At 39.9% G+C, this 22,954-nt stretch overlaps 1 protein-coding gene across 1 annotated transcript in view; it reads left to right on the top strand.

The window, feature by feature from the left end:
* The window catches only part of SNCAIP (synuclein alpha interacting protein), a 55,717-nt gene extending 34,471 nt beyond the window's left edge, over nt 1–21,246 (top strand). The window contains exons 7-11 of the mRNA XM_059833569.1: nt 3,416–3,585; nt 11,075–11,167; nt 13,514–14,579; nt 16,344–16,414; nt 21,033–21,246. Coding sequence (XP_059689552.1) covers nt 3,416–3,585; nt 11,075–11,167; nt 13,514–14,579; nt 16,344–16,414; nt 21,033–21,117 — 1,485 coding nt within the window. The 3' untranslated portion in view covers nt 21,118–21,246. The remainder of the gene's footprint in view (nt 1–3,415; nt 3,586–11,074; nt 11,168–13,513; nt 14,580–16,343; nt 16,415–21,032) is intronic.
* The last annotated feature ends 1,708 nt before the right edge of the window (nt 21,247–22,954 follow it).

Genomic DNA, 22,954 nt, shown 5'->3' with positions numbered 1-22,954 from the left:
AACATAGTTCTGTGTATAGAGCTGCTGAAAAGGGTAATTTGTCCTGCTGAGCAGGCTTGCACAGCTACAGTACTTTTGGGAGTCAGATCTGAATAAACTGGTTTGGATACCTCTGTGCAGTACCAGTGTTCAATGCAGACATACCAAAAAAGCTGTAGGGTTGAACTGGATGGCTAGGCAAAGTGTCTCAACTTTGTGTTGAATTGCAGATGTACCCTCTGCCCATCAAAGTTACTGGAACCATTAGTCACAGGAGTACATTTCAATATTTGGTGTTGTCATCACTTTAAGTGGAAGGTGTCTGGAGAAGAAATACTAACAAAATTATTCCAGGAGATTGCAGAAAGGTATTTGAGAAACAATTAGTCATTGGAGAAGAATAGATACAAGAATAAATAACCACATGGCAGAAAGGCAAGGAATAGACATCAAAGTGATCAAGTCAAGCAGGGGAGGAAAACATGTCTAAGAAGGAGTAGTACTTCTCAGAGTCTAAGGACTCAGGTATATATCAGTAAACATGTTAATCCTGTTACCACACAAGAACTGATCCACAGCACCTCTTAGGCCACTGCAAATACACAAGATTTGTATTAGTTCAACCCTAAAAGAAATACAGCTAGTCAATTCTCATTAGCTAACCTCTTCAAAGAGCTAAATATATTTGTGCACACTGTTATGTTGAATCTAAGCATGCATAGCTGCTTATTATAGCAGTCTATTTATATATCTGGACACAGAGAAAACATAACTCCATAAAAGCCAGTTTGAGAGTCTCACAAAATTAAAAAAAGAAAAACAGGTGACAGTTGAGCTGAACAAATAGACTTGAAAAGAACACAGTCAAATAGATTTGGAGGATATGACCATCTCTCCATTTTCTCATTGATGGAACATGTCTTTCTTTTAAAGATGTCAGTAAAGATCCCGTACAAACTCTTATGAAAATAAAATAAACAAATCACCACATCTGTGCTAAATCTAGTGTTTTTATTATTCTATTGTAGACAATTGTTATGATCAGTTGCAAAAAAGTTGATAGAAGAAATGTTTATGACTTACTAGTGGGGAGCACCATTGTGGTAGGGTGTGTGCTTAGTGTTGCTAACTCAACGGTGTCTCATCAAGATGTACAATGCATTTGAAGGAGAAATGAAAGTAGATTATTTTGAACAGAGTGGTGACATCTGCAGGCTTTTTTCATGGATAAAACTAAACCAAAAAGGGAATAGCCCTTATTTCCCCATGAAAAATGAAACTTAATAAATGACTTAGAATTTTCAAGATTATTTTATTGTAGATAAGTGCATGAATCAATAAGTGTTTTGTGTTGAAGTGAAGCCATGAGAAATAAATCATTAAAATAAAAATGACAACAAAAATATACAATTTTAGTAATGTCACCTCATTAACGTCTCACAGTCTTAAGTGCAGTTGATGTTTTGTTGTGCTGTGAAACAAAACAAGCCCTCTGCCCAGTGTGCTTATAGTCTAACTTAAAACAATGTACAGTGAATGATCTGGTAAAAAGAAATAAGTGATAAAGGAGGCAGGGAGATTATAGGTAGCTGTACAAAAAATGGAGGGGTCACAAGCTGTCAGTGATTCCCCAGTCCGCTCATTCACTGTAGTTATGAGCAGGTGACACTCCTAACATGTTCCAAACTGTAAGATTGCTTTCTGCAGGGTCATAACTCTCTTCCTGATTTTCTTTACTGTCAAATTATACCCAATTTATTGACATGCGATGCAGGGCAAGACTGTTCATAAACTTCCTTTCTGTATAGATTTAGCAGAGCAGCAGACCACCATTCCTCTTTTCTGTCAGCAGATGTAGAGGTCTCTGTGCCTGCTGTTCTGAGTCAACAAGGCCACTCCCCTCCTCAGTGGCTTACCAGTTCTGCTTGGATAAGTCAACCAAGAACTCAGCCATGCAATTCCTCTTTTGCGTGTGTCTGTGAATGTTAATGATGCTGTAGTTTTTGGATGCATTATGGTTTTGTTCAGAATTTTTTCCCAACTGCTATGAGCAGTGTATGTCTGAACATTGCTGAGAACATTTAGGTTTTATTCTAGGCTCTCCAGTAAAGCAAATAGTACATAACACTGATTATCACAAACAGCTCAGAAAGAGTGAAGGTTTGGTCTCAATTCTTGCTTCAGTTATTGGGTGTCTTGAGGTCAGCCTGCCAGAACTTCTTTTGCCCTTACAACGCTCTGGATTCAAGTCCCAGAGGTAATTCAAATGTCATGCTCACAACCTGGACAGTTGTCCAGCAATAAGCTAGGGTTCCTCACTAGTGCTGTGAGTAACATAGGAGCGTACATCAGAGTATAAGCCATTATTTTTCTTAAAGAGTAAAAACTGACACATATTTGAGTATATCTTTAAAAGAAAATAGGGGGTAACCAAGCAAGTGCAAAGCAATTAGACTTCTTTCAGCATTAAAAAACAACCCAAACACAGAAAGACCCCAACTAGATTGAAAAAGTCATTGTACAAATCTCTTTCTGCAAAAAGATATTTGTGCCTGTCTGACCTAAAGGAGTTGTTGGAGTATGTGCCACACCTTTTATATCCAAACATCACTTGGCTAAGGAATCAGGGCATTGAGACTGCTGCATTGAGTGTTTTAAACTCAGGGATTCTGCTGTGGTAGGAAACTGAGAGCTAAACCACAAAAGGAGTCAGCAAATATAGTAGCAAAGACATTTCTAAAATGAGATTCTAAGGGTGTGTTGCAATGCCTTGCAGTGTGGAGATCCCAAGAACAGCAGATACCAGACCTGGTGAGCCCTTACAGCTCATCACCACCCTGTATAAACTGGCTAGCAATGTGTTTATGCTGCCCTGGACCCTGACGTTATATGGCAAAGATGTCCTTTGAATTACACTTGCTTGTGTCTTTTTTTCTAGGTCTACCATGCACAAAGTTAGCACAATGTTCAGTAAAGCATAGACAGGTGCATCTGCAAAAGTTTATTACTGTCGCTCAGGAGACAATCAATAGGTGCCTAAATGCAAGTCCTCTGTTTTCATCTGGTGGTCCCACTCACTGTATGAACGCTACAAGTCATGCTATGCTGTGCAAATAAATGAATAGAAAACAAATTGAGTAGCACTGCAAGGGAAGAGGAAGGAAGAATATAGTCTTTTTATAGTTCTTCTGAACTACAGCTCACTCTTCTGTGTTATCCTTGCACCTGAGTGATAGATTTTAGAGGTATGTGTTTTGAGTTCAAGCTGCATACAGACTTGTCAGTGACTGATTTTTTAAAAATTTTTGGCTTAGACCAACATTTCCAAGCATTTTATTCAGGAGTGCTTTGCATCCAGCTGTTCTTGTCATTGATCAGAAGTCACAGCAGAGACTTGCACTTACAGGTGTCAATATTTCCTTTTGTGTTTTTACAGACATTGGTTGAATATGGAGCAAATGTCACCATGCAAAACCACGTGGGAGAGAAACCCTCACAAAGTGCTGAGCGACACGGGCACACCATGTGTTCCCGCTACTTAGTGGTTGTGGAGACATGTATGTCATTGGCCTCTCAGGTTGTCAAGCTAACTAAGCAGCTGAAGGAGTAAGTGTTTCATTATTAGCAGAGGGATCATTCTTAAAACAATACCTTACTTTGTCTTCAATTTATTAGCAGTGTCTGTTTTCTGCTTCTTATATATGATATTTTCAAGTCATATTTCTACCTTATTTCTCCACTCTTTGCTGCTGTCAAGCATTTGCCACTTCACCTTTAGCAGCTCAATTTTTCAGCTGTTCTCTTTGTGGCAGTTTGCTGTGAACATAGATGAAGGGAGTGGGAGTGGAAAAGGGTATGCATGAAGCGGTACGGCCCCTTTTCCCTTTGCATACCTTGGGATCACATCATTGCTGATCATAATTTCTGTTCGCATAGCATGGTTTTATATACAGTGAGTGGCTCTTTCCAGTTACAGTGCTGGATGTTGATGTTGGGAGGAATAATGGAAATAGTAGTTGGAGGGGTGGTTTTTGGACTTGGAAGGTTTCCAAAGCCCACAATGGCTACTCAGGAAATATCTTATGTTCTGTTTTTTCTTCATAGGATCTGGTTTTAATATTTTAGTATCGTTTTTAATAAATATTCTGTAAAGAGTATGTTATTTTGAAACATGGATGTATGCAATTGCTTGCTTTTATTGTAGGTGCAGTTACTGTGACTTAGCATGTCAGTAGGCTCATAACACTCCTAGAAACCATCAGCACTGACCTAATGTTGTTCCAACTTACACACCTGATCAAGAGCTTATCAGCTACCACAAGCCATGAAAATGGCTCTGACAATCCCATGTTTAGAGGAGACCGTATCATTTTATGCAAGCAGCACATGGCTAATTGTACTGGGTATAAATTACAAGACTCTGTAAGCAGGGGAGCTGCAGGGGTGGCCTCTGTGAGAAGAGGTGAGGGGCTGCCCTTTGCTGGACACACCTGGTTCCAGCCGGCTCCGCAACAGACCCGCTGCAAGACACAGCTAAGCCTGTCGACCAAGTTGGTGGCACCTGCACCTCTGTGAAAACATATTTGAGAAAGGACAGAAAATGCCAGAGAGGATGAGGGAACAGAAGGGTGACAAACAGAGGTAACAGCAAGGTCAGAGGAGCAGGGGGTGCGCCACGGTGGAGCAGGAACACCCCCAAAGGGACTGTGACCCATGGAGTACACGTGCTGGAAAAGGTACACCCCTTGAAAGGACTGCACCCCATGGATAAGCCCACACCAGAGCCCGTGTTTCCCTGAATAGACTGCAGTCTGTAAAGGACCCACACTAGAGCACAGGAAAAAGTGAGAAGGAGCAGCAGAGAGAAGCTGCTACACACAAACCCTGACCTGTGCTACTCATGGCCTCACTGAAAAGATTGGGTATAACCTGCAGCGATGACAAGAGGGGAAGAGAGGTGTCTGGAGTGAAGCCTCCAGACTTCACTGTAGGGGGAGTGAATGGGGGAGAAGAGGCGTTTGGAGTGCAGATAAACCTGGGAATGAAGTTGAGCCTGGAAAAGGGGAGGATAGGTGTTTTAAATGTCTGTCCTTTTTTGTTTCCCAATACCTGAATCGATAATGAAATATTTATGCTAACTGGCAATGAATTAAGTTAAATTCCCTGAGCTGACTCTCTTTTGCCCATGACAGTAATTGGTAAGTGATCTCCCTGTCTTTATTTTGACCAACAAGCTTTTTTGCCTCTGTTCTTCCTATTTTCTGTCCCCATACCACTAAGGGGTAGGGGGACTGAGAGACTGGCTGTGTGGGTGCTTGGCTGCCAGCTGGGGCCAATCCATTACAGTGATACAATTTTGAGTTTCAAACTGGATGTGTTGAAAATAGGGGTAAAAATTATCTGTATTGTTAATTCACTCTTTTGGTATAATCAGGTATCTGTTTTGTACTGGTTTTATAGCAAAAGGAGTGTGTAGTAGCAGTCCTCTTTGTCCTTACAGAATACCTTCCTGTATTTGAAGTATGCTTATTTTTATGTTTGTTCCTCTAAATTTTGTAGTCTAAAGGCATTTTCTCTTTGGGATATCTTCACTCTTCTTTTACATTTATACTCTCACAAATACAAAAAGTGAACTAAGGATTATAATTTTCACAGTTTTCATAATTGTACAGTCTGACACTGTTCACTGGACATTTAGAAGTATCAGGTGTTTTGTGGTTGGTTCATTTGCTGAGAAATAATAAAATATATCAGCTGATATAAAGGAAAAAAACAGAACATAGAGTATTTCCTGATTAGCCTGCATTAGCACCTGACTCATAGAATCACGGAATCACAGACTGATAGGGATTAGAAGGGACCTCTGTAGATCACCTAATCCAACCTCCCCTGCCCTCGCCAGAGCAGGTTCTCCTAGAGCAGGTTGCACAGGAATGCATCCAGGCGAGTTTTGAGTATCTCCAGAGAAGGAGACTGCACAACCTCTCTGGGCAGCCTGTTCCAGTGCTCTGCCACCCTCAAAGGAAAGAAGTTCCTCCTCATGTTTAGATGGAACTTCCTGTGACCAAGTTTGTGCCCATTACCTCTTGTCCTGTCACTGGGCACCACTGAAAAAAGACTGGCCCCATCCTCCTGGCACCCACCCCTTAAGTATTTGTAAACATTAATAAGATCCCCCCTCAGTCTTCTCCAGACTAAAAAGACTCAAGTCCCTCAGCCTTTCCTCATAAGAAAGATATTCCAATCAATATATAATAAAATTTATTTTCCCCATAACTCAGCAGAAAAAAACCCACACACATCAGGAAGTAAAAACGGCAACCGCAGATTCTCCATGTTTCAGTTCTCTTCAGTGCTTATCCAGTACTTGATATAAGTCTTACCTCTCATATAGAAAAGAAAGACTTGTTATGTCGGTCAGTAGGCTGTTTACCCCGATAGAAATAGTCTAGTTCTGACTTTCCCAACAAAAGCATTAACACTTTTCCAAGTAAATGATTCTTATCTGACTCCTGATGGGTTCCTTTGCTTGTCTCAGCTGGAGTTAAATCTGCTTCCCTTCAGCAGCCTATTTTTTCAGGCTTCAGCTTCAGCTTCAGTAAGTGCAGTAGCAGCCTTTTCTTCCTCTTCTACAAAGAGATGTGAGTCTCTTGTGCAACCCTGTTGCATTTTACTGAGGCAGTGAAATATTCTATTTTCTGCTTGAAAGAACAGCTTCTGCATGGCTGTTCGGGCTACAAGCCTCAGGTTGTGAGTGGCTCTGACAGAAGCAATGGACCATGTTCAGAGGCCCATGCTCAGGAGCCAGAGGGGATGATGGAAGAAGATTCTTGCCCTGTTTTGCAGCTCCATCCTGCATAAAAATCCAAGGATGGTATGAAGTGCATGCCTGGGGCAGCTTCTCAAGGGGCCTTACCTCTAGCATAGCAGGAGAATTCATTGGCTACAGTACCTCTGAAGATCCTGAAAGCATCAGACAGCAACAGATGGAAGCCCAGTTTACAGTCTAAGTCACTTCAAACTGCTGTTATATAGGAATACCTCCAACATGGGCAGCTGAGCTGGCTTACCTATATTTTCTCCACCTACTTCTGCTGGTGTTAATGGACATTGTTCTAGAGACAAAGAAGTTATAATTGTATCATGACAGATGACTTGAATGGTCAACATCAACGCAGAAAGCTCTTACATGCTTCCCAGCCTTCCCTCAGCTGCTGTAAACATGAGCTGCTCATGCAATCTTCTTTTATTCTGGGTGCCTTACTAGCCAGGCATAAGAGCCTCTCTCTGATAACACTGTATGTCCCCAACCACAGGAAGGCTGGAATGGTGGATACTGTGCAATAAGAACAGCAGCACAGAAACTGTCTTAGACCAGCACCTAGCAAGACCTGTCTTCAAAGGTCCTAAACCAAAGAAAGAAGTACTGTCTTTCATTCTGGTTTTATGAGCTTTCAGTCATCAAGGCAACACAGAGCGGTTTTGGAGAGAAATTATCCCAATCCATCACATTCTTCGGAGCCATTCCTGAAAAGAAGGCACAAAACCAAAACAGTAAAATCACATTTTGCCAGAGTCTTCATATCTTTTAGCTCTTTGATCCAAAGCAGCTCAGATGACAAATACAGAGGAGTATAGCAAAACCTTTTGAGTTGGGTCTAAGTCTCCATTCAGAGAGAAAAACCTTTATATTTGAAAGAAGAAAGTAAGTGGTAACTACAAATGTTCCATCGAATCTTCACAAGAGGATCAACTGAGACTTTTCCCCAAAAGAGGGAAGGAACCAAGCAATTCTTTCCGTAGGTGAAAAGTAAAGTGGCCCACAAAAACTGCTGTTACTGGCTTCGAAAGAAAAGCTTTGGTTTGCATCTCGTGCAAATTATAGAAGTGTGGTCAATCCAGAAGGACTTTCTGAACGAAACAAAATGCTTAGGACAATCGCAAAAGTTTCTCACAAAGTCTGTACAAAATATTGTCTTTCATTTTACTTCCTGAGGTCTCCATAGGTTTTACAATCTTAATTATTCCCTCACTGATTTCATCTGTCTAAAAAAACCTTAGTTGCCAGTGTAGAAAATTCTTACCTGCACAAATACATGGTTTCTAGCACTGATGACATTAGCAGTAATGACTTGTATTGTTTGGGCTTTCCTGACCTGAAGAGACCAAGTCAGAACTAATGACATAAAATTAATGCTTCCCTAGACTTCATTTACAACGCTGCTTCATGACAGACCGTTCCATCTGCATTCCCAATGGGTTGTACTGTCCTACGTTTATGGACCTGGATGTGCGAAGCAATTAATGAATGAGACACTTACTGATCTTTTTTATATGCTATCAAGCCAAAATCTCCGGCAAGGCAAAGATCAAAGCAAACCATGAGTCAAAAGATGAAGATGAGAAAGTGATTGTCCTCCAATGCCACCACTTTTCTGTGTTCTGTAAACAAAATCCGTGATTTTCCTGAAACTTCATAGGAATAGCTGTAAAAATAGCCAAATAAAAAATTATTGTGGTGGTATGGTAAGGTGTGTGCAAGTTGCTGGTTTGGTTTTTTGGGTTTTTTTGTGGTAGTAAGTGTTATATAGATGTATAGTAAGAAACCCAGTATAAAATTTACAATATTAATTTCTTTTTTACTTAGTTAAGCTGTTTTATTTTCTGCTTTGTAGAGTGGCCATTCTTGTTTTATTTGAAACAAAACAGACAAGTAAGGCAACATGCTATGAAAGATACTTCAGCAGAGCCCAGTGCCTCAACCTGTTCCGTGTTCAGTTACTGAGCTCCCTGATTTCATTAAAAGATAGTTGGGTCCACAGTTGTCTTAGTAAACACAGAAGGGTACTTACATATTACTTACTGTGAACATTGTCATTGACCCTCAGAATTTGGGCATTAAATATTATAAAGCAAGTAGACCCTCTTACCCCTGAAGCTACAGTGATTTTGTCTCCTAAATCAGTCTTGGTTTAATATTTAGCAATATTGCTATTCCAAGATGTGGTGATCCCTTGTTTTCAATGTTATCTTAGATATGTATGTGTATGTTATATATCTTTAGGGATAGTGCTGGCAAGATGTATGCATTCTGCGAACTATTTACTAACTAGTTAAACTGTGAAAATGGAGGAAATTTTAATTCTTTTAGCACAATAAAATGTTTAAGTGGAATGAGAAAATAAACTCAGCAGAAGAGGTGGCAGAAATTTCCATTAAAGCTAAAAGCATAAGCAGCTGTTAACTACATTATTTAGATATTTAGAAGTAGAGGTTGAAGGAAGCGTAAAAGGCAAATAAAACAGATAAATTGCATCACAATCTAATCTCAAATGAAAATTTCCCTGGCTCTTAAAAGAGAGTATCTGGGGAGTTGCAATATAAGCCAATGTTGACAGATGGTAGGAGTAATTTTAAAATAGTCTAAGGAAGCGTGTAGGCAAGAGGAAGGAAGATGGAAAATTAAAGGAAGAAAGGATGGTTGTATTGTAAAATGTGATGGCAAGGCAGTATGTCAAGATCCCACCTTTATTTCTGTAGCACTTTTCAGATCCACTCTGATACATTAAAAGTAAAATGTTTGTTTTCTGCCAGCCCTGCATGTACAAGCCCTAGTCTAAAAAGTCATCTGGATTCTTTCTGGCTTTGACATTGCCAGTTATAAAGACTGCATTTGGAACTCAGCTAACTCTTCTGCTGATGGCATGCGAGCTAGGAAAGAGTCCAGCTCACTGGCAGAGAACTGCATTAGTTCTGCAGATCCAATAAGAATGAAAGTACTAAAAACATATTACTTCTACAGCAACAGAAGCAGAGCCTGGGAGAAGCAGATAAAAAGTCATTTTCACTTGGTCATTTGATCAGGACCAGGGAATAAAACCAAATGTACCATTTGTATTCCAGGCGAAAGATAGCGTATGTACAGTAACAAAAAGCTGTAGGTTTCTTGTTTTCTATTAGTTTCCCAATAATTTTGTCTGTGCAGTGTATAGAGGCACTGAAACTTACAGGTCACTAAACAAGATTGAATGTTATCTGTGATGGTCGAGAAGCTACAGGGATGTTTTGTTGTTAGAATGGAAGGTCTAAATTGGATGGGAGCAGGGAGAGGGAGAAGAACTTTTTGTGGCAAGTTGATCTATTCCTTCATTTTCGTAGAACTACTTGAAGGTTTGCAGGTTATCTTGTACAACTGAGTCCTTCCTATGGAAATAAATGTGTGGCAGGACAACAGAGATTGTGATTACAATTCTATGGTAAATGGAGTTTCTAGTACGAATGTCGCTTTCATATTGCTAACGATTTATATCTACTATTACGATTTTTTAAACGTTGGTCTCTAAAGTTATTAACAAAGCAGTGTAGATCACACCACCACACTGAAAGTGATAGACTGCACTAGGTACAGCACTACTGAGTATAAGGTGGGTGCAGAGCACAGGTAGGACCTTTGGTAAGGTTGCGCAGCAGGCAGATGTGTTTTTTCCTACTTCCCTGAATACACAGTGGTCATACTTAGTTCCACCCTGACACTGAAGAAGATTGGACCAGCCCTTCCCAGTGGGCAAAGACTCCTCTCTGAGTTCGTTTGCAGACAGAAAAGGAGAGAGCAGTTGTCTGAGCTATCATTTAGCTGAGTAAAAGCCATCCACCAAATGTAGGAAGTGACTTCTTAATTGGTACCTTTCCTTTTCCTTTACACAAACAAGTAAGAACCAAGTGGCCCTAAGTTTACTCTGCCATATCTATGCTCCTGGACTACTATTTTCTGCGAGTCACTCAGTTCCTGTGAACTGCTGCTTATGATCCCACACTTGTCCTTATATGAAGTATAATAAATAATCTCTGACAAGTAAGCGTCTCTCAGCTGGTTTTGTACAGTAATCACAAAATATCCACAGCGATTCAGAGACAAGTACAAACTCTCTGTTTCTGCTATTATTTATAATTTCTCTTTTTATTTACTATATAAAGTATAGGAGAAGAGGACTTCCTTTTTGAGTACCAAGTTGAATGGGCAGTATCAGTTATCCTGTAGCTTACTAATGCTGACAGTTTTACAATTCAAGGTAAACAGTCTTACATTTTCTTGCAGGCAGACAGTGGAACGTGTGACTTTACAGAACCAACTGCAGCAGCTTTTAGAAGTCCAGCGGTCAGAGGGGAAGTCACTGCCCACATCCCCAAGGTAAGGTGACTGGAATTGTGCTGCAGCCTGGATTTGCACAGTTTCATGGTACATTGGTTATCAGGAGACGCTGTGACCTGTCTATGTAGTAGATGTGTTCTGTAAAGTAAAGTGTTTTTTTTACCTCGTGGACTTGAAGCTGAGCTTCTAGAATTTGACAGCATTTGTAATGTTGTCTAAATATTGGAAGTTTTGGGTATGAAATGAATAGTCCCCGTTTCCCAACAGAATGAAAATCAGATTTACAGTGGAATAGAATATATTTTGTATTAGATGAATAGCAGAGGATCCTAGAAACCCCCAGGAAAGTTGTGAAGTTTGACCTTGTAGTGGTCCACTGTACATTACTGCCAGCAGTAATTCATAAAGCCAATTACCAACAAAACCTTCTTTCAGATTAGTAAGACTCCTTGCGCTCGTTAAATCTTTTGCCTGCAGTAGCTTGCATAAAAAGTCAAAACTCCAGAGTTTTATGTATTGTTTACATATCCTGTCAGAGGTCCTAGAAATAGACACAAATAGAGTAACATTAAAGAAGAAGAAGGTAAAGAGAGAGGACTGTATCTGGAGTCTGCTAACATACCTCTGACTTCTGCCATAGACTTTCTGTGTGAAGCACGGATGTCAAGCAAGCACACAACTTTTCTCTGATAGCAATCTGAAGACTTTGAAAGGAGTTAAGTAACTCACATGCAAATAGGACTCAGTTTATCATTACCTCCTAATTCAGTTTTCTCTCTGGAAGACATATACAGCGCTTCTCCTTGTTTCAGAGTTGTTAGGGAACTACATATATGTTAAAGTATAAAGCCAGCATAAAAGCTTCTGTGTGATGGTCAGAGCTTTGGGTCATCAAGTATGAACTCGTAGGATCAGTGACTGTTTTTGGACAAGTGCTCCATGTCCCTGAATTTCATGTGTCAGTGTTTCAGACAAGTGCAAATATTTACATTGCGATTGGAGATGCATTTGTGTAAAGGAACTTCAGCTAAGGAAAGGGCTGTAAACTCCAAACTCCTGCTGAAGTAGAAAACCACACTGGAAAGAGTTGTTTTGTCCTTTTTTTCACAATCATGGTCTTTGTCTTCCCTGTCTGCCAGCTCAACAGGGACAATGGGACCACATGCTCTCTTCCAGCTCATTTGGTCTTTCCAAGTGGTCTCGCATCTGAGTAGTGGAGAACAGTAGGACTGTTTTACTTTCAGTATCAGATAAGATCAGGTACGAGCAGATGTCTCATCATTTGTTACTCCTGTAAAAGGGTAGGTTTCAACATCTTTTTAGTTAAGTGAGCAAGTCTGAAAATTATACTCTATTATTTAAAATTTTATTTCATTGTTGGCTACTACTTTTCCTTCTAGCTAGGACTCACTTGTGGCTATTATCATCATCCAAGGAATGAGTAGCAGATCTAAGAGAACCTATCCCTTTTACTAGGAATGCCTATTGTCGATACATGTATATTGTTCAGTGTCTGTTTCGGTTTGCCACAGGAGAAAAAGCGCAAAATGAATTGAAGATGAAGTGGCTAGTATAGGCATGTGGATTTTGTACACTGTGAAATCTATGGACTCATCAGCGTGGAAGTTGCTTGTGAGAAAAGAAAGGAAATTTATGAACTCACTACCTCACACTAACCTTAATTTTATCACCTTACCCTTGCTTAGAGGAAAAGTGGTTTAAAATAAGAACGTGGAGTATTATGAGCTCTAGCATATGTCACAGGGAAAGAAATGGTGTCTGTAATTTATGTTCTTTGCAAATCAGACTTACTTCAGATTGCTGTTTCCTCGCTTTCTCATGCTTTTCAGTATTTCATATCTGAAAAGGTTTTGAGTGCAAATGGCCCTGACTTTAAATGGCTGTTATTAATACCAGACGAAGTTTAGATTTATGAAATCATGGCTATGCGGAGAGTGTTCTCAGTATTTAGACTAAGCTACTTTTGTGTTATGATGTGACTTGGATAGTAGGCATTTGGCCTTGCGGGGTTTTTTCGCTTTTAGAACATCAACTCCCACAAATAGGAAACAGTAGTTTCTCTAACGTTTTCCTCAGAAAGTCGTCTTTGGCACTGAAATAACCATTCTAAGTTTTGATTTTAAGGATTTTTCTTTGTAAGACAAAGTGAAGAGGCTCAAATCCTAATTAGGAGTGGAAGCAGGGTTACATCCTTCTCTATGTAATCTTCACTGTGGCATCATAGTAATGAATTCCATGTGAGTAGCAATGAAAGAGGATAAGTAACAATAAACTGAGACAGACACGTACACTGGAAATGGCAGTTTCACATTTTATACGTGCATTAATTTGGCTGTGGTATTTCCTCCTCTTTTTTCCTTTAAGCTCACCATCATCTCCTGCTTCTGGCAAACCCCAGTGGAAACCATCTGAAGCAGATGAATTGTCTCCACCAAAAAGTAAATTGAACACCCAAGACGGGATTCAGATTCTTGGCAGCTTGGGAACTTCTAGTCACACTCGAGCCAAGATAAAAGATGAGGACTCAGATAAAATATTGCGCCAGTTGTTGGGGAAGGAAATCTCTGAAAACGTCTGCATGCAGGAAAAGCTGACTTTGGAATTTCAGGATGCTCATGCATCCTCCAAGAACGTGAAGAAGATTTTGCCAGAGAAAAGGGAGCTGAAGTTAGCCAGACTGAGGCAACTGATGCAGAGGTCGCTCAGTGAGTCTGACACAGACTCAGCTAATTGTGAGGACCACAAGAACACCCCTGTGAAAAGAACTGACAAACCAAGGCCTCAGCCCATCGTGGAGAGTGTGGAGAGCACGGAGAGTTTGCACCTGATGATTAAGAAACACACTTCCGCAGCAGGACGCCGCTTCCCTTTTGGTATCAGGGTCTCTAAGTCTGTGGACGGCCACAGTCCTTCCCCTACTTCAGAGAGCAGCGATCCGGATAATGAAGCCCCATGTCAGTCCGGTACCGTACCTCAGAGCCAGTTCTGTGGAGACAACTCTCCATCCAGCACAGACAGTGCCGCTGCTCAAAAGGTTGCCACCAGCCCCAAGAGTGCTCTGAAGTCTCCATCTTCAAAGCGCAGAACCTCCCAAAATTTGAAACTCCGAGTAACTTTCGAGGAGCCTGTGGTGCAGGTGGAGCTAGCCGAGTCAGAACTAAATGAGGACAAGGATAAAGACCGGGGCAAAGGACTCGTGCGGGCTCCACCCAGCTCTGGGGAGCCAGTGGGGGACCAGCTGAAAAGGCCTTTTGGAACCTTTCGGTCCATAATGGAGACACTGAGTGGCAACCAAAATAACAACAACAACAACTGTCAAACAGCAAACCTGATCAAAACCTCATCAACGCTGCCTTTTACCTCATTAGGAAGGAAGACAGCAGACAGCAAGGGAAGTCCAGCAGCTCTCACAAAAGGAAGAAACAAGCCAGTGAGTGCACTGAAAGGAGGAAGGGCCTTTTTCACTCTTGTCTCTTTAAGTAATGAATAAGTTTGACAGCTCCTTCTTCCTGCCTTTCTATAGCAAAAGGATGCACACAAATACTTTACTGTATTTGACCTGTAGAAAGCCCATCCACTGTTTTAATTTTGGAAGGCTTTTCCAAGGAGTGGCAGGTATTGCTTGTGTAGAGTCTGTATTCTTAGTGCACGTGGTTCACATGTTCTGTGTTGAAAGCTTTCCACAGAGATGTGATTCACCTGGAAATGATGTTTGATGTTGCTCTGAGTGACAAGTCATACAATGAGAATGTCACACTTGAATCCATGGGATTTCTGAGGAGTAAATAGTTGAAGGACTAGCCCTGTCCTGTCCTATAGCCAAGACGGATGAGGATAAAAATAAGTGGTATAATACAAAGAGGAAAAATAGCAGAAATGGTCCTTCCTGCTTCTGTGGGAGCTACAGCCATCCCCTAGGTGTTGGAGCTGTCAGTACCCAGACTTCTTTGCCTATCTTCTCCTCATAGCACAGAGTATTCTTGTGGCAGAGCATATGGTTGGTCTGTAGCAAAATGTACTGGATCCAGATCATCCTCTCTCTGTGATCAACAGAGTGCCCCTTCTGGGATCCCAACAGAAAGAGGGGTGTCTCCAGTTAGGAGGCTGGCTCTCTTGTTTGAAAGAAAGGAGAAAATACTTTGAGAAAATGTATCTTCCAAGGGAAAGGAAGAGGTATTGAATGAAAGAGACAGAGGGAGGAAATACTGTGAGCGCAGTGTGTTTGTGGAGCAGAGAGAAGCGCGAGCATCTGGAGATACAATAAAGATTTGAGTGAGAGGGAATGGTAGATGATTTAATCCTCTGTGAAATACAGGGTGGGAGGGAAAGGGTGGATGGAAAGACATGAGGCGACAGAATAATTTCAAGATGAAGAAAAAGAACAGAAAGCAGGCCAAGAAGAGGAGAAGGAATAGTGAATTATATACTGTAAAATGTATGACAAGGTAATGGAGAAAAACACAGGAAAATCTTAGGCATAGAGGAGGCAAAATTAAGTACGGAAAAGAAACAGTGGAAAGAGAGAACCGGGAAACAGTGAGCAGTCCATATTAATGGGTACTGCTAGAACAGTAGTGCTATAGCAGAATTTGAAATTAAATGAAAAATTCAAAGGAGACCTAATAGGCTAAACTGAAGTGGGATTGCATTTATTAACGTTTACTCAGAACCACAGTATGAACTACTGATTTGAGCCTTTAAAGACATGCACTGTCTAGTCGAACAGCAGATTTAACATAGAAGTAATTTCATAAAACAATGGCAATTTTTTTCGAAATATTCAGATTTTATAGTGACAGAGGAAAAGACAGTCCGTCTTCAAATATGTTCTGATAGATTGCAAGGTCATGAGCAGTTTTCATAGTTCCCTAAGAAATTTGAAGAGTTGGATGAGGTAATTCTAACAGTATTGATGCTTTATCTGTAAAATGCATGTTGTCTGTAAAAAGGCCATATTTGCATGTCATTGTTGCCAACGCGGAAATTGTGGAAAGAATACGTTTTCATATCAACCCAAGGGACCACAGTATACATCTCAAAGAGGTAACAGATTCGGCCTCATTTACTAACTCAAAAAGAAACCTGGTAAAATTTTATTGTGGCTATTTCACTGCACGTTTTGGTAGACTTCCATGTTATGCATGTGGTAAGCTCGGTGCACGTTTTTAACTGATATGATGTTGTACTTCCTTAGGGTCCTTACTTCAGCTACACCAGTCTTTCCTCTAGCATGTTGAATGAAGGACTTCTGTGTAACTATGCTTGGTATGTGCTTATGCATGGTGATGTTTAGCATCTCTGTTGCTTTGTTTTCTCAAATTGCATGTGTTTGCTAACGTTATTCATAACTGAAATGATGCACAAGAAGGGAAATAGATGAACAGATGAACATCTAAATTCCTAGAAAAGCAGAAATTTATGATGGATTTCTGCTGATGTCACCATTGAACTGGCTACAGCATTTCAGTTCCAAGCAAGTATAGAAAGTATTCATACTCATAAATCCACCAGGGAGTGCACTGCACTTTGGCTGAGTATTCAGCCTCTGTTGAATGAAAGTCAAGTACCAGATGAGAATGGAAATTAAATTTCCTCTCATGAGGAGAGCAAAAAGACCACAGTTTATCTCTAAATGGAGAGTACAGAGAACATGAGGCATAATGCTCTACTTTAAGTCTAGTGTTCTCCTATTTTCACACATTTTTCTTACTCTCCCTCAGACTTTGAAGTAAATCTGACTGTTTCAAACTCCTTAATTTAGACGTGTTCCATCAGGACTATTCAGGCAGATAGAGACCAGTCCCTCGAGGTCCATAAAGACATGTTGGGAAAAACAACATTTGACAAAATGTGTGTTTATTTTATAAGCAAATGCTTTGTAAAAATTACCTGTCATTTTTATTCAACTCTTACACTCACAAATTCTTGTGATGATAATTTTTTTCTGTTAAACTGAGATGCAAATCCTTTCATTGGGCCTGGAAATGATTGCTATTCACACCAAAATTATACATTTGAAGATACTTCTGGGCAAATTATAAATTAGTCATTCTGCAGTTCGGGACGCTAAGTTACTTTCAAGTTACTCTTTTCTAATAATTTTTTTTGTTCACTTGTTTTCTAATGCCAGGACCTTCCCATACTTAAAAATTCAATTTCTGTAATGGAAATGGGAATCTTGATCTGAAGTCATTGGCACAGTGTATGTGAAACCGGAAACAGAACTGTAAGGTTTCCAAGAGGTTTCATTCTCTCCTGAAAACAAAGAGGGAAATTCCAGTGCAGAAAACTGACTGCACAGCAGCAGTTTGAGGGAGCACCAGCGGGCAGCCTCCAGTCAAAACACCCAGCTGCCTGTCTAGACCGTGGAGTAATACAAAACCATTAATCTCATCCTTATGTTAGGGCTGTCTCCCGGATGTAGCCAGTTGTTGTAATTCAGTATTACCTTGTGTAAAAGCTCTTGTGAGAAATCTCTGGCAGCATGGCATTTCCCCAGAAGCAAGGAGAGACAGGGAAGGTCCATCTTCCACTGCAGAGCTGCAGAGTCACCTGCTGGGAGGGTGAAGGTTGGGCCTGAACCGGCTGTCTCTCCAGGCACTGCTGATCCAGGCACCATGTCCTGTAGCTGCCCCCATGGCAATGGGCACATGGAAAACCGGAGAGTAGGACACAAGGACCAGGGTGCACGAGGGGCACAGCTTGAGGAGGTTGTTATTGTACCCACAGATTAGGACAGAAGTGGGCAGATTGTGTGCCAGAGTCTCTGGCATGAGATTTCCGAAAATCACATAAGAATGGAAGTTATATTGTGCTTTTCAGAAATCGGAATGCAGACCTCTGAAGGCTCTCAGAACTTCTAAGCCAGCCTTTGTGATGCCTTTTAGCATGTCTTGTGATTTTGGAATGGCAAAATGGGTGCCTGTCGTTAGTCCACTGCGTGCTGCCCTGTAGCCTGTGGAATTTAAATAATAGGAGAACATCACTATCACGTGCACTACAAGCACTGGACACTGTCTGAATTTTCCCTGGATGGTCCAGGGAGACGGTGTAATTACCATTTTGAAAAAGAACCTTTCTGGAAAACAGTGCAGTCTTTGGTGGTTTGAACCTTTGTAGATTGTTATATTGGGGAGTTATATTTCTGGACACAGTCCAAAACCTGTTTTAACTCTAGACCCTTATATAGCGGATTTTATTAGCATCTTCTGAAATCTGAAGTCATTATACAAAATCTACCTTCAGTCAGATGACATTCCTGTCCACCAGTTTCCAGCTTCTTTTTCTTCAGCTTCTATTTCAAATCACGGAATCACTAAGGTTGGAAAAGACCTGTAAGATCATCAAGTCCAACCATTTGTTTTATTTTTTCGTTCAAAATACCCAAGTATGTCACGGGTTTGTAGTTTACTTTTTCAAATTGGTCACAGCTTAATTGTAGAGGATTGTAATAAATTCTCTAGTCTCCTGTTAAAATTTGATACACCCTACTTTTCTTAAGGCCCTAGAGTAAATTTCGGATGTGCAGGATGGGTTGGGATATTTCTTCCCTTTTTGGAAGGGTTGGCTAGTTTCTTGCATATTACGACTCTAAGCAAATGCTTGTAGTTTTTTCCTTCTTACACGTATGCCAGTGAACAGTTCTTTCCCACACTTTAAATCATCTGAGATCTGCAGTACATTAAAGTAAGCACTAACTCACCAATACAAAACCCTGTGTTAGCTGCAGCTATCAACAGCAAAAATTGCTTCATATGTCGGGGCAATCAGCAGAACCTACCATCAGGTTTCTGCCAAATAGTAAACTGGTCATGCTTGTAAAATAGTAAGTGGATCTAACCTAACAGATAACCCACTGCCAGACCTAGTGCTGGATAAATTACAGCTTCAAATATATACTCTAGAAAAAGGGTGCTTATCTGTATGTCTAATAAAATGGTTACGATTCAAACTAGTACAGTATAAAATCAATATGAAAGTAATTTAGGCCTTGTCCCAGACATTTTACAGTTGTTCTGTTGTGAACTGTTATGATCATGCATTAATGCCTGTACATGGGGGGATGTTTAGTATTTCTGTGGTGACACAGGCACCAGAACATAATAGAAATTTGGTTAGTAATTAGTAATATTGGTAATATGTTTCCTTCGGGTCAGCAGGCACAGTTGTAAAAGGCATGTCTGTTCAGCATTGTCACCTAGAGTCATCTGAATTAGCTAAAAATGGTCCTCTTTGAGGTCACGGTGCAACTGTAGAGCTGCAAAATGGGGTCTTTGGAGTGCCTAGTGAGTATCTGCATGGGGGACTCACCCACAGGGTCTTTCAGCACTGCAAGTCTAAGCTATTGCAGCAGTTAATTGAGGCAAATTATTTTAGTCTTGGAAAGCATCCTTTAATAAAACTGCATGGTTAATGCTAAACATACTGTTGATAACAGCAATGCATGTTAAGTGCCAAAAAGTAGTTATGGCAAAAAGTGCTCCTCTCTTACCTCCTCAAACTCAGTCCTACAAATTCTACCTCCCCTAGCTCAATTCTGTGTCTTTTGCTCTTGCTTTGGGTATATGGCAACAGTAATTTAGATGAATAAAGAGGATTTTAAAATAAAATGATCCCTCATGCCCTCTTATTAGGACCCACAACTGTGGTCCCTGAGAAGGTCAACTTCTGTTAAATCCTGAAGTAGCCACAAGGTTATCTAAGCATCCTAAGGATCAGTCTCTTGGGGATATTTGGTTCTTTGTGGTAATTGTAGACTGGAATAAAGCTATTCTGGTTAACAAGAATCAGGCTGACAAATATGTGAGTTTAAGACAAACATTTTATACACATACGCTTGCCCTTTGCTGTGGGTTTTTAACCTCCCGCTACTATCTGTCCTTTGCAGCAACATACCAGCTAGTCTTGAGTGTATGGTAGCAGTTTTACTGTTCAGCAGTAATAAATAAAAATGAGCCTTTTAACCTGAGTTGCTGTGGGCTGGATGCTTAATCAAAAGTCCTTCAGCTGTAAGGTTAATTGAAGAGAGGGGAAACATACTGGGAATTCAAAACAAGGACATAAGAAAGGAAGTGAAGAAGCTGAGTGTTACAAATACTTAATTTCTCTACTTTAATTGGCAATCTATCATTTGAGTCTCACACACTACACATAAATTTTTGGATTATTTTTTTAAATTTAAGTTTACCTAGTGTGGAAATGAAGACACACTGTAGAGAAATTATCCTTATCTGTGTATGTAATAAAATCTTAATGTTTTGAATTGAGATTTTACCTGAATTACGATGTTAAAAGAGATACAGGCCCCTTGTCAAGAGATACAGGCCCCTTGTCAGAAAGAGAATTACTGCTTCCCATTTTTCCTATGGCCTTTGCCACTGTCTTCTACTTAAGCGGACACATAAAGTAAGTCCAATGAATCACCTTCTGAAAGTGTTTATTTCTGTCTGATGATTATTAATGGGAACTAGATGACTCCTTTACATATGGAGTCAGAAACAAACAGTATATGTCTAATGTTTGTTGTAGTGGGTCTTTTTATCGCTATAGTACTTTTCCCTAAAGGACGAGGAATTTTTGGACATTCTCTCCATTGTTACTAGAACATTATGACAGTGTACTAATTAATGCCGTGACTTAAAAAGCTCTTCATTGTCCCATTGGTTTCCAATTTTGATTTCAGAACAGGAGCTACAAGAAAGTCAGTAAAAATCCACAGTATTAAAAAGTATTTTGTGTAGTATGTGTCTAGAGAAATAAGCCCAGAGAGAAAGATTCAGAGTTCAATACTTGCAAAAGGAATAAAACAGAGCAAACAAACACAAGACAAATCCCTGTATATTGTTAGTGTTAGCATGAGTAATTTTCTTCTTTTTCTTTCCAGGCGTGAAGACATCAATAGGAAAAGCCGGAAATCCGACAGTCAAAAGAGTACTGAAGAGCCAGAGCTGCAGGAATTCTTCCTCTAAACCACATCTCATGATGTCTCACTTTGTTTGAAATACCTGAAATATATCCTTTTGAAACACTAATATGAGACATACCCCTCACCAGCAAAACAGCAGCTGTTAGGATGCCTTAATTTGTAGCAGTTAGACCATATACAAACTTTTTTATGATATATGTGTATATGTAACTTGTTTGTAAGCTGTGCTGTGTAAAGGCATGGGTGAGCAAAAGTAACAATTTGAAAATTGTTATGACACAGGCAACCTCCAAAATGTTTGTTGGGCCACAGAACACATTTTGTACTTTGTGTCTTGCATGGATATATTGTCATATATCTTTATTTCCCTTTGTCAACAGCATATACTGTCAAAGTTTCAGCCAGGACTCTGCCTGCTCAGCTCCTCAGTGAGACCAAGGCAAAAGCATTAATTTTTTTTTAGTATGTTTTGTCTGTTGTTATTTCTATTTTTTGTAAAAACAAAATAAAGATGGTGTTAATAGGACACACTGAGTGCAGATACTTCTCATAATTCACTGTTTTTTCTTTTGAGCTTTAAGTGGTTTATTGGTCTTTTTGGTGTTCATTTGATAATGAGACAATGTCCAGTACCAGGATTTCAGTTCAGTCAGTTGAGTCAAGAATCGCTTTACTGTTTAGTGGTCCCTTTTCAGCTTTAAAATGTGTAGAAATAAAAAGAAAGCATAAATGCAATTTTAAATTACCATTTGTTGTTACTTGCCAAACACTGGCAAAGTGCTCAGCTCTGTTCAAATTACCGAGTAATCTGCTAAAACCTTGTCCATATTCTCTCAAAGCTGTCATGATCCTTTTATTGAATATTCTTTGAAACTTTCAGAGAAAATGCAATCACTTACTGAATTCACTTTGTTTCTGGTAAACTATGAGTACATTCTGCAAATGTGTCATACAGCACAACATCCAAATCCACACTGCTAAGCAATTTTTACTTGACACATTTAGGTATATCAAACATCTATGTATATATTTGCTTTATTTTGGTTACATTGATCTATTTCCATTTGAAGACTGCTACGGTTTGATGAGAAAGATCCAAATACATGAGGATTTATTTTACTGACTGTTCTAATAGAACATAGGGAAGTCATAGGATGTTTGCCAAAGAAATTTTTTTTCACAATCATAGCGTGGTTTGGGTTGGAAGGGACCTTCAAAGGTCATCTAGTTCCAACCTCCCTGCAGTGGGCAGGGACATAAAAAATTATGAGATTACACAAATTAAATTCCTGCAATTGCAGAACTAGTAAGTAAATCATGTGGACGCTCAGGAGGATTTTGATTAAGTACAATGAAGTTGCTTTCTATGCAGTTTTTCTTGCCTCTTTTTTGCTGTGTTCATCTTGACCATTGGGCTTCCTTTCTGGTCAGTGGGAAGGAAGAAGGACTTCCTGAATGTGATTCATCCTACCTACTATAGATATCTCATTTATAGGAGTACCAGTCCATTCCTACTTACTACAGGGTGAAGCTGAGGTAGTAGAGCTCTTGGAAGACATACTTAGTAGTTGGATGCCTTTAATTAAGTGAGATAAATGTCTTTCTTCGGGTCACTCTTCAGAGTGATGTCACATTTGGCCATACAACTGCCATAGACCAAGATGACTGAATGCCTGCTTATAGGCTTTGGATAAGCACAGAGTACTACTGGATAAAATGGAGCCAACTGAGAGACCAGAAAAAAATCCCACAAATAGAAATAATAAAAGCGTGTACTTACAGAAATGAAATTCTGATTTTCTTTCCACAGTTCTTATCTGTCACTTGGCAACACTTTGATTTTTCAGCTAAAGTAATAAACCTAGCACTCTAGCTGACCT

Source organism: Gavia stellata, chromosome Z, assembly GCF_030936135.1.
Source record: "Gavia stellata isolate bGavSte3 chromosome Z, bGavSte3.hap2, whole genome shotgun sequence".
NCBI classification, from domain to species: Eukaryota; Metazoa; Chordata; class Aves; order Gaviiformes; family Gaviidae; genus Gavia; species Gavia stellata.
This window is presented reverse-complemented; position numbering and strand designations above follow the sequence as displayed.